Source organism: Trematomus bernacchii, unplaced genomic scaffold, assembly GCF_902827165.1.
Source record: "Trematomus bernacchii unplaced genomic scaffold, fTreBer1.1, whole genome shotgun sequence".
In the NCBI taxonomy this organism is placed as follows: domain Eukaryota; kingdom Metazoa; phylum Chordata; class Actinopteri; order Perciformes; family Nototheniidae; genus Trematomus; species Trematomus bernacchii.
This window is the reverse complement of record NW_022987387.1, coordinates 2711152-2722006: the sequence shown is the minus strand read 5'-3', so window position 1 is coordinate 2722006 and position 10855 is coordinate 2711152. Positions and strand designations below refer to the sequence as shown.

At 42.2% G+C, this 10855-nt stretch overlaps 1 protein-coding gene across 1 annotated transcript; it reads left to right on the top strand.

Annotated features, from left to right (window-relative positions):
• Positions 1–568: 568 nt before the first annotated feature.
• LOC117485559 lies at positions 569–8249 on the top strand. The gene is made up of 7 exons (XM_034134142.1): positions 569–677; positions 1703–1844; positions 1985–2177; positions 2493–2561; positions 7313–7415; positions 7624–7676; positions 7764–8249. The coding sequence occupies exons 1-7, from the start codon at positions 569–571 to the stop codon at positions 8247–8249; spliced, it is 1155 nt and encodes a 384-aa protein (XP_033990033.1).
• The last annotated feature ends 2606 nt before the right edge of the window (positions 8250–10855 follow it).

Here is a 10855-nt window from a genome sequence, read left to right as displayed (position 1 = left end):
CACTGCATTTTACTGGAAACGTAAGTGTGGAGTGCACCAGCTGGGCGTAAAAAAGGAGGTCTTAACTCTAAGGTCTGGCTTAGCTACGTCCAACTTATGGCGCATTTCCACTACAGCGTGGAGCTCGCTTTAAGCGTGCCGTGCCCGGCCCGTTTTTGGTTGCATTTCCACTTGGCGTAGTTCCGGCTAGTGGGTACTATTTCAGTTTTTCTGGCCCCATAAAATCGAGGTTCTTTCCGGGCCAACAACCAGGCTGAGTCGGGCTGATGTAGAGAGAGAATCGCTGGCAAGGGGGCTACAACTACAACAAAATGAACATATTTGACCGTGATTTAATTGTAATACACGTTTCAAAATGATGCCGAATTAACAACATACTGATACCGGTTAGTAAAAACCATGAATTAATGCTTTGACAAGTCTGCAGACAGACGGCAGGCGAAAAACCTTTTAAAATGCGTGTTTTCTAAATGGAGATGCTTTTTACCCCAAGAGATGTTATTGTTAACCATGCTTTGGTATATTAAACTTAGCCTGTTCTCTGTTTTATTTTTTAGCAATAGCAAGGATGACACAAAGGAGCAGGAGAAAGACTCCTGAACAGGATGCAATAGACCATATAATTCTGGGCAGAGACAAACCCTTCCTAGAGGCCAGGTTCATCAACACGTTTAAAGGTAAGCTATTTATCTCATACAGTATGTAGTATCAAAGACCGTATAGCATTGTTTCATCAATATGGTCCAACTGGGCACACAGGGAACCCTGACCTTTTAGTCATTGCTCTTAGGCCATCAGCCTCACGTATTTTCAACAATGTACGTTTTCAGGAAATGTCTTTAAAATGTGTGCTCCTCTCATTGAAAAACAACACTGTATACCAAATCAATTGTGTCCTAAACTGCCAGACACCCGCTGTGTTTAGAGATGCTTTGACTACACTTTTGGGGAGGTTTCACAGAGCCTCTCCTCAGTGCGAGGGTTTTTTGGCAGGGTTAGCAAACTACCCGGCCCTTATTATTATATCATGAAGCCTTTTTAACCATGCATATGATCATTTATTGAAATCAAATGTGTACAACAGAACTTATGATAGCACAACATTGTCTATCCTCTCAATGTAGCCTCTTAATTATGACAGTGCACAATAATGGTACCTTTAACTTTAAAATATAACATTTGTGTTGACATTTTACATTTTATTTTGTATATGTTTATACATATGGCAACAAAAAGTACTATTGCTTTACAAGTATTTTCTAATATGTTGCAACATCTAATCTGAACATTAGATGGAACATGCTGATTAAAACAGTGCTCTGATTATTTACAATGAAATTCAATATAAAATAATGTGTCACTTCATACCAGTAAATAATCGTGAACTCACCCCTGGATATAGTCAAATCACAGCTACCCTCAACCCTAGCAGTGTTGGCATCACTATGTTAAGCGTTTCAAAGTACTGTTAACCAACACCTTTTGCATATCACTGTGGAGCTTTATTGGAGAAAGGAGTGCGTGCTGATCAAACAATTTGACTCCGTATTTACCTGCAAGGCACTTTACATGTCAGAGGCTAACTTGGATGAATTATGTGTGGATAGCAGTGTTAGGCATCTAACACACTCATGGCAAATATTTACAAATAATTGGGTATAGGTAAATGTTTAATGTTAATGGATTTTTTTTGCTATTGTAGGACGTGGTGTTTTTACACGGGAATATATTGCACTGTCAACTTTTGTGGTGGAGTACCGTGGAATATTGGGTGCAAGTGAAGATCTAGATGTCAAAAATAACATCTTCTTATTCGATTTCATCTGGTCTGGAATGCACTTTTGGTGAGTTTGCTGCTTATTGATTACCTCAAATGGATAATTGACCATTACCAGATTTATGTGTTTCCTAGTGACTTCTTGTATGAATTCAGTGCTTTTCTGTCATGATACATGATGTTGTATCTGGACTATTTGTCTTGCAGTATTAATGCTTCAAAAGAGGATGGAACACTTGGACGTCTTGCAAATGATAATCACAGGAATCCAAACTGCAGAGTGAAAAAAATCGTTGTCAAGGGAACCCCACACTTGTGCCTATTTGCTGTAAAGGAAATATTCCCAGAGGAGGAGTTAACTTACAACTATGGGGATTCTGCTTGGCCCTGGCGCTTAAAGGTGAGGTTATGTTCTCTTTAGGACATTGCTTAACTGACAGGGAAAAAGTGTTGCATTGTTCTCCATGGTACTACCACTCAGCTCAGTTAAGCAGATTTAATTTATTTCAGCAAAAAATGTGCAGGCCTACTGTAGGGAAAGCAGTCCTTGTAAGGACAGAGGATTTTAAAACCTGTTGACATGACTACACATTAGATCATTGCCTTCATCCAGCATGTGCACACCTCCATAACTGTTAAACCTTTGCAGCACACACGTCAGATCAAACCACTACCACGGTGACAACAATGTCTTTTGTTTGTGCTACAATTTCAGGCTCCCCGGGAAGTAGCTTCTAACCCTGAGCCCGAGAGAGATCCTCCGTTGTCCCCACAAACCAAAATGGCAAGTTGTACTTCATATCACAATCACTTTCTGTGTTGGGCTGTAGAGGGAAACAATACATGTACACTGGGCCTGTGACAGTATTGTACTTTTCTTAATGCTGTGAAAGATTAGTCACATTCCAGAAACGGAACTACTGAGATGCGCCGGTGAAGATGGCCGCATTGTCTTTGTGCTCCTCTCCAACTTTGCCCATTTTCGTATTTTGTACATATTTCTTTTACTTTTGCCGTTTTACTTTTAACATGGTTCGCAACATGCTAGCCGACCGCACCTACTCTGCCATACAATATAGCAGAGAGGAACTTTTCCAATTGCGAAACTTCGTGGACAATATTAACCCTCCGATAGACAATGGAGATTCACCATGGCTACCTGTTGCTGTTCTACCTGAGAGACGCAAGAAGAAGACAAAGCGAGGATGCCGGGCCGGGTTGCTGGTCAGACTGAGAAAACGTGAGAATCGGCCCCCTCTTCCGAGTATTCTTCTGGCTAATGTTCAATCCATTGAAAATAAGCTAGATGAACTCAGAAGCCGGATTGCTTTTCAACGGGACATTAAGAACTGTAACGTGTTAATTCTCACTGAGACTTGGCTCAACCCCGCTATCCCGGACTCCGCTATTGTCCCTGACGGATTCTCTATTTTTCGTCAGGACCGGACTGCAAACTCGGGGAAAAGTAAGGGAGGCGGTGTGTGTGTAATGACTAACAACAACTGGTGCTCAGATGTGAAGATTATTTCATCGGACTGTTCCGCACAGCTAGAGCACCTCATGATCTCATGTCGGGCCTTCCATCTGCCGAGGGAATTCACATCTGTTGTGATAACAGCAGTGTATATCCCGCCGCAGCCACTCGCCGACAACAACACGGCACTCGATCAGCTGTTTGGGTTTATTGATAAAACCGAGACTTCACGGCCAGATGCGGCGTTCGTTGTGGCCGGAGATTTCAACACCGCCAACATGAAGAAGGTTTTGCCAAAATATTACCAACACATCAACTTCCCGACGCGCGGGGGAAACATACTGGACCATGTTTATTCCCCTTTCCGGAATGGATATAAGGCTCTCCCTCGCCCTCCCTTCGGCAAATCAGACCATATCTCACTACTGTTGTTGCCTGCTTACAAGCAGAAACTTAAAAGGGACAGACCGATAACAAGGACAGTACAACGATGGAGCGAGGAGTCAGATTCAGCACTGCAGGATTGCTTTTCATCTACGGATTGGAGTGTGTTTGAGGACAATAACATCAACACACACACGGACACTGTCATCTGCTACATTGGGAAATGCATCGATGACGTGGTACCGAAGGTTTCTGTACGGACATTCCCAAATCAAAAGCCCTGGGTAAACGGTGAGGTGCGCGGCAAACTGAAAGCGCGCACTCTCGCGCACACAGCGGGAGATTTGGAGGAGTACAGGAAGTCTAGGTATGATCTCCGGAGAGCAATAAAAAATGCAAAGAGACAGTACAAAGAGAAGGTGGAATCTGACTTCAAAGGCTGTAACACTAGGAATATGTGGGCGGGACTAAGGACAATGACTGACTACAAAGGAGCAGCGGGGGGTGCTGCGGGAGTGTCTGCGTGCGCATCTCTCCCAGATGAGCTAAACAGTTTTTTTGCACGCTTTGAGAGCAGCCAGGCTGTGGAGGTACAGAGGGACCAGGAGCTACACTGCCCTTTTGTTTTAAATAGGGCAGATGTGTGTAAATCCTTTAAAAGGGTTAACCCACACAAGGCTCCTGGACCTGATGGCATCCCTGGCCGTGTTCTCAGGGTGTGTGCAGTTCAGCTGGCAGAGGTGTTCACAGACATCTTCAACAGGTCCCTGCTGCAGTCTGTAGTCCCCACATGTCTTAAACACTCCACCATCATTCCTGTCCCCAAAAAGACAATCATCACCTGCCCCAACGACTACCGCCCAGTAGCACTCACCTCCATCATAATGAAGTGCTTTGAGCGGTTAGTCAAATTATTCATCACCTCCTCCCTCCCTGAATCTCTGGACCCCCTGCAGTTTGCCTACAGAGCAAACAGGTCCACAGACGACGCCATAGCCCTCACCCTCCACACTGCCCTCTCACACCTGGACCCGAAGAACAGGAACACATATGTGAGAATGCTGTTCATTGACTACAGTTCAGCATTCAACACCATTGTGCCCTCCAAGCTGGCCATCAAGCTCAGAGACCTCGGGCTCAACAGCGCCCTCTGCGACTGGATCCTGAACTTCCTGACGGGCAGACCCCAGGCAGTGCGGGTGGGAAACATCACATCCTCCACCCTGATTCTTAACACCGGTGCCCCTCAAGGCTGCGTGCTCAGCCCTCTCCTCTACTCCCTGTTCACCCACGACTGCGTGGCCACACACAGCTCCAACACCATCGTGAAGTTTGCTGATGACACGACCGTCATCGGCCAGATCACAGACGATGACGAGACGGCATACAGAGAGGAGGTCGAAAACCTGACATCTTGGTGCCAGGAGAACAACCTCCATCTCAACATCAGCAAAACAAAGGAGCTGATTGTGGATTACAGGAAGCAGCAGGGAGAGGGACACGCCCCCATCGCCATCAATGGGACTACGGTGGAGAGAGTCAAAAGCTTCAGGTTCCTTGGGGTCCACATCACTGAGGACCTGACATGGACTCTTCACACCACCACCATCACCAAGAAAGCTCGACAGCGGCTCTTCTTCCTCCGCAGGCTGAGGAGGTTCAAAATGGATTCCAGGATACTCTGCAACTTCTACAGGTGCACCATAGAGAGTATCCTCACTGGCAGCATGACGGCCTGGTACGGCAGCTGCACCGACCTCGATCGTAAGGCTTTACAGAGGGTGGTGAAAACTGCACAGCACATCACCAGGACGGAGCTGCCATCCATGGAGGACCTTTACTCCCAGCGGCTCAGGAAGAAATCACTACGGATTATCAAAGACCCCCATCACCCCAGCCACAAACTGTTCTTTCTGTTGCCGTCTGGCAGACGTTACCGCAGCATCCGGGCAAGGACAAGAAGATTCGGAGACAGTTTCTTCCCGCGGGCAGTGAGACTGTTAAACAATTGAACTGTTGAAACAACATCAAACATTCAACTGCTACTCAGTAGTATGTATCTAATACCTAATATATATATATCATTCCAATAACTTGTATATAGACTCATACTGCACTATTCCACATCATAACTTTATTTCATTTTTATAACTATTATTATTTTTGTATTGCTCTTGCTCTTATTGTTATTATGTTATGTTATTATGTTGCATTGTTGGAGAAGCCTGTGACATAAGATTTTCAACTGCATAATTACTCTGTAGCTATGTCAGATTGACAATAAAGAACCTTGAACCTTGAACCTTGAAACATATGTGTCTCTATATTATTTAAGCCATAGTTTGTCTACTGTTATTTACTGCAGCATGAAAAGATAAATGCTCAGAGTAAGAGTTAGTAGTCGTATTTGGAACAGAGGAGCAGCGCTACCATGGCATTCATGAAACAAAATGAGGATGCCAACTTGTAATATGGTTAAAATGACAGTCCTACTGTGCTAATCAGCTTTCTTCCTGGGATGAGATATGCTGATGGCTGCTGCACACATAGCATGCTAACAGTCAATGTGTTAGTAGATTTTTTTATCAATTATTGCTCTGTGATAAATTGCTTTTAGGCCCCAACATGTTATTTAGGGGCTAATAATGTCTTTTTATTTTCATTGCTGGCTAATGAATTGGATAAAGTCGTGTTAATGTTCAGATGTGTGTCCCATTGATAGATGAATGGAAATGAGTCGATAATGTTTTAAAGTCGTGCCTATCTTTCACTTATTTACAGGAAGTAAGTGGTGGGACACGAGAGGCTGGGACCGAACTTCATACAACTACAAACGCATCAGGGGACACGATGGTAAGTTTCTATGTATTGTTTTTCCATACATTGTTGCGTGTCGCTGACTGGAATAGATTGAAGCTGTTTTACCAGGACTATTGTCTTGGTAAGGGGGCTCCGTTTCCCCATACTTTGGGTCACATTGAAACGGGTTAAATGTTATACTACACAGAAAGATGAAGGCCGTCTGGTCACAGGGTGTCTTGTAGGCACAGCAGTCCTTGTAAGGACAGAGGATTTACAACCTGTTGACATGACTAGACATTAGATCATTGCCTTCATCCAGCATGTGCACACCTCCATAACTGTTAAACCTTTGCAGCACACAAGTCAGATCAAACCACTACCACGGTGACAACAATGTCTTTTGTTTGTGCTACAATTTCAGGCTCCCCGGGAAGTAGCTTCTAACCCTGAGCCCGATAGAGAACCACCGTCCTCCCCACAAACCAAAATGGCAAGTTGTACTTCATAATACTCTATCACCATTGTTTTTTCACACACTGGTAAAGGGAGGAATCTTTGTCACATATATGGCAAACAAGTTGGATATCTGTCAGCTTGTTAGCGTTGATGACGCCTTGACCTAAGATACACAATTTAGGCAGGACATACTTTCAATACTACTTCAACTGCTCTTAGTCAGATGCTAATAAGAGTTTTTCAAAATGAAGAGTACAATTTGTGTTTTTTATAAAATAAGGTGTCCAAGCAGACAACCTTATTGTTTTTCATTGTCATAAGGATTATGTCCTAAAAGTATCTGGGTCACATTTCACACTCAAACACCCTTAAAATAACATATATATTTATTTTGTTTATGTTCAATTTTTGATCCACAGTGTCATCATGAACTCACCAGTGCAGTTATTTCCTCTTTGGATAATTGTCATGATTGCAGAGGACCTGTCTCAAGCCTCAAATGGATTGGTTTTACGTGTAAATGTAAGTACCTGTCAAACAACACTGTTTTATTTTTTACTCTGAGAAGATAAACATTTCGATAAAACAGACTTAATTTCAAATACTTAACTTAGATTCTAAATGACTTACTTTCTTCTTTGTTATATAGTGAAATGCACAGTGATTAAATGTTAAAATAATGCTCAAGAAATGTTACCAGTACATTTTTCTTGTGTAATTGTGTTTTTAGTATGTTCAACCTCATGGCACAAAACCTGCTTCATCAAGAACAACGAGTCACCGGTACGTAATGTGTTTATATAAATATCTGATTTCTTTGGATAATGAAAAAAATACAAACTTGGTGTTCCTTTATTTATTTTTTTAAAGATGAAGGACATCTGCCTTTCCAGTAATGAAGGTTCCGTCAGTGATAAAGACTACATTCCTGAAACGGCGTCTAGCAGCGATGGATCCAGCGCCGATGAAGACTGCCCACCTGACTCTGAAGCAAATACTGATTGGGATCATCTCATTGCCACCATCAGGGATTCAAAGCCACCCCATTGTAAGACTGCACCAACTGTCTCTACAAAGAACTATGTTGAACACCAAGACACGGCTGCTACTACCTCTGACAAATTCCAACTTCATGAAGATTTCATCCCTGATATGGCATCCAGTTCTGAAACAATTGAGAGTGTTGCAAATCCCAAAGACTCTTCTTGCACCCTCAAAAATTACTGTTATGTTTGCAGTAAACCTCAATCTAAGATTGCTCGTCACTTTAAGAAGCATGAGAAAGAACAACCTGAAATTGCTGAAGCATTTATGTTCCCTAAACATTCTAAAGAGAGAAAACGGTTACTAGAATAGCTGCGAAACAAAGGTAATTACCACCAAGAGACAATGCAGAATCAAAGCGGACCACTGAAACTAACAGCCTGTTAGTTTCAAAACCTGTGTGCTTACAGCTATATGTCCCAACACATCAGCCGTTAGCTGTTAGCACACACTCAGAGCTCACAGCTCCTCATATCTGTTCAGAAACGGGACAAAAGTTAAACAAGTACAAACCATAGACTGTCTGTATCATGGTGAATACAGTCGCTGCTTTATTTATGTCTGTATGACGTTGTTGTGAGTGTGGACGGAGCAGCTACAGGTTAGTTTAGCCTAATGGATCCGATTCCATTCAGAAAACACGCATTTTAAAAGCTTTTCGCCTGCCGTCTTGACATTAAATCCATCAGCAGTGACCACACTGGTGATTTCTGAAGAGTTGACGTGTCTGAAAAACGATGGTTGTTACCAAGTGGCTGAATGGGACTACAGAAGTTGTAGAGGACGTTGTACGTCATTACACCGAACACGTAAACACTCCAAGTTAGTTAGCCCTGTTCTGCTTGAAAGCAAGTGCCTGCCTCCTGCAAACTGTTCAAACAAACGCTTCAACTTGTACCATTTAGAATCTGTATGTTTGAATATGGATCTTAAGTTGGCGTGACGTTGAAGTAGCGACCCTGCTGTAGTTCGTTTATAGCATAACGTTAGCATTTTGCTTCTGGCGACTAGATTTATGATTAGAAAATGATAATTGTAGGTAGACGTGTGGAGATTAACCGGCTGAACAAAACGTACATTTATCAAACCGGTTCGTTTTCCACAGACCTTATTTCGAGCTATTTTCCAAAATCCTATGGAGAAATCCCATTGCTTTTTGTCGAGGCAACCCATGCGCAGCTTACTTCCGGGTAAATACGTCATCCCTGCACCACTCTATAGACCATAATAGTCCTTATAATTCAAGTCAATGAAATGAGATTGTGAGTGCATTCATTTTTGCTTCAGTCGGTGTATTTTTGATTTAATGTTTAGGATGTTGGAGAGATATGATAATGTAAGTATCATTCAAAAGTATATATAAGTTTGCTTTTTGTTCAGGAGTTAAACGTTTTTTTCAAGAGGGGAGACAGTCAGGACTGTTCAAATGTTTTTATTTGCACGTCCTAGTATATAATCATGTTGCCATTATTTTTTTATAATCATGTTGCCATTATGTTGCCATGTTGCCATTATTTTTTAGAAGTAGATATGTACATTTTATACAAATTAACTTCACTATAACTATATCTTTTTTGTAATTTTTTTATTTCACTGTTTAAGTGTTTGCAATGTTTGTATTGTCACAATACCAGAATTGCCAGTTATCAATACATGACTACATTTCAACTTAGCTTTTGATCTTGACCTTATTTCTGAGCAACTCAATCAACTTATTATTCACTTGTCCACTAAAAAGACAACATTTCTCAATATTTCACTTCCTTCCATGATAATTTTAGGCTGCGCAGGTTCTATCATATGTCAAGGTCTCTGTCAGAATTAAATCCTCTGTCACTTTTCAATGACAGCCGACTGGTAAAGAGATTGTCAGAAATACTTGTATTGTCCATCGCAAAATCCCTGCATATGGTTATTAAAAACAGGTGTTTGTCATCAAAGCAACAAGAAAAAAGCTGCATATGTTGATGTTCAGGTCTCTGAACACTGAGGTCTGTGAAAATGAGAAAGTGGTCTGCTCTTTGTACCATTGCTCTCCTAAGTTAAATACCTTTTTCTCTTCAACATTTAAAATAAACGGAAGTATTGGGCTACTTTTTCAGTAACAAAATATTGCGCAACACATGTTTGAGGATAATGTCCAGTGAAACCATTATTGTCCTCATGAGTACAGGTTTTCTACAAATCTGTGTGTGTGTGTATATTGTCCAGATATGCCATTGTGGTCCTCATAACGTAGGGACTTGCTTTGTGTATGGGTGTGTATGGGTAATGTCCAGCTAATCCACATGGGTTCTCATAAGTCATAATTTTGTCAGGAAACGCCCACTCCCGCCCCCGTCCCCACAGTGCTGTAGAATTTCAGGTCTACAGATCTCTACACTCTTTTACCAAAACTGAATTCTAAATAGCCAGAAATGTAGCTGAATTTTTTATGATCAGTTCAAGCACTCTGCGGTCTCTCTACGGCAAAGGGAAAGGTGGGTCCCCATAAATCAGTGTTTGAACTGGTACGAGGAAAAAGTCCTGACAAACCACGTGTGTGTGTGTGTGTGTGTGTGTGTGTGTGTGTGTGTGTGTGTGTGTGTGTGTGTGTGTGTGTGTGTGTGTGTGTGCGTGTGTGCGTGTGTGCGTGTGTGTGTGTGTGTGTGTGTGTGTGTGTGTGTGTGTGTGTGTGTGTGTGTGTGTGTTAGAGAGAAAGATAGCTTTGTCCACTAACATCTGTCACCAGTCGGGTAAGAGAAAAAGCCTTTCAGCCAAGCGCTACTTTTTATTTCTGCTTACATCAGGGAGGCCAGTCTGATCCTCACTTATTATGACTAGCTGATTCATAGCCTCTAGAGTAACACACACACACACACACACACTAACAATACTATATATGTGTGTGTTTGATTAACCTGCTGTCACTTCCATAA

Coding starts and splice junctions, on each gene's coding strand:
- LOC117485559 (XM_034134142.1), top strand. CDS start 569: ATGACACAAAGGAGCAGGAGAAAGACTCCTGAACAGGATGCAATAGAC. Junction 678..1,702: donor GTTCATCAACACGTTTAAAG/GTAAGCTATTTA, acceptor TTGCTATTGTAG/GACGTGGTGTTTTTACACGG. Junction 7,677..7,763: donor TCAAGAACAACGAGTCACCG/GTACGTAATGTG, acceptor ATTTTTTTAAAG/ATGAAGGACATCTGCCTTTC.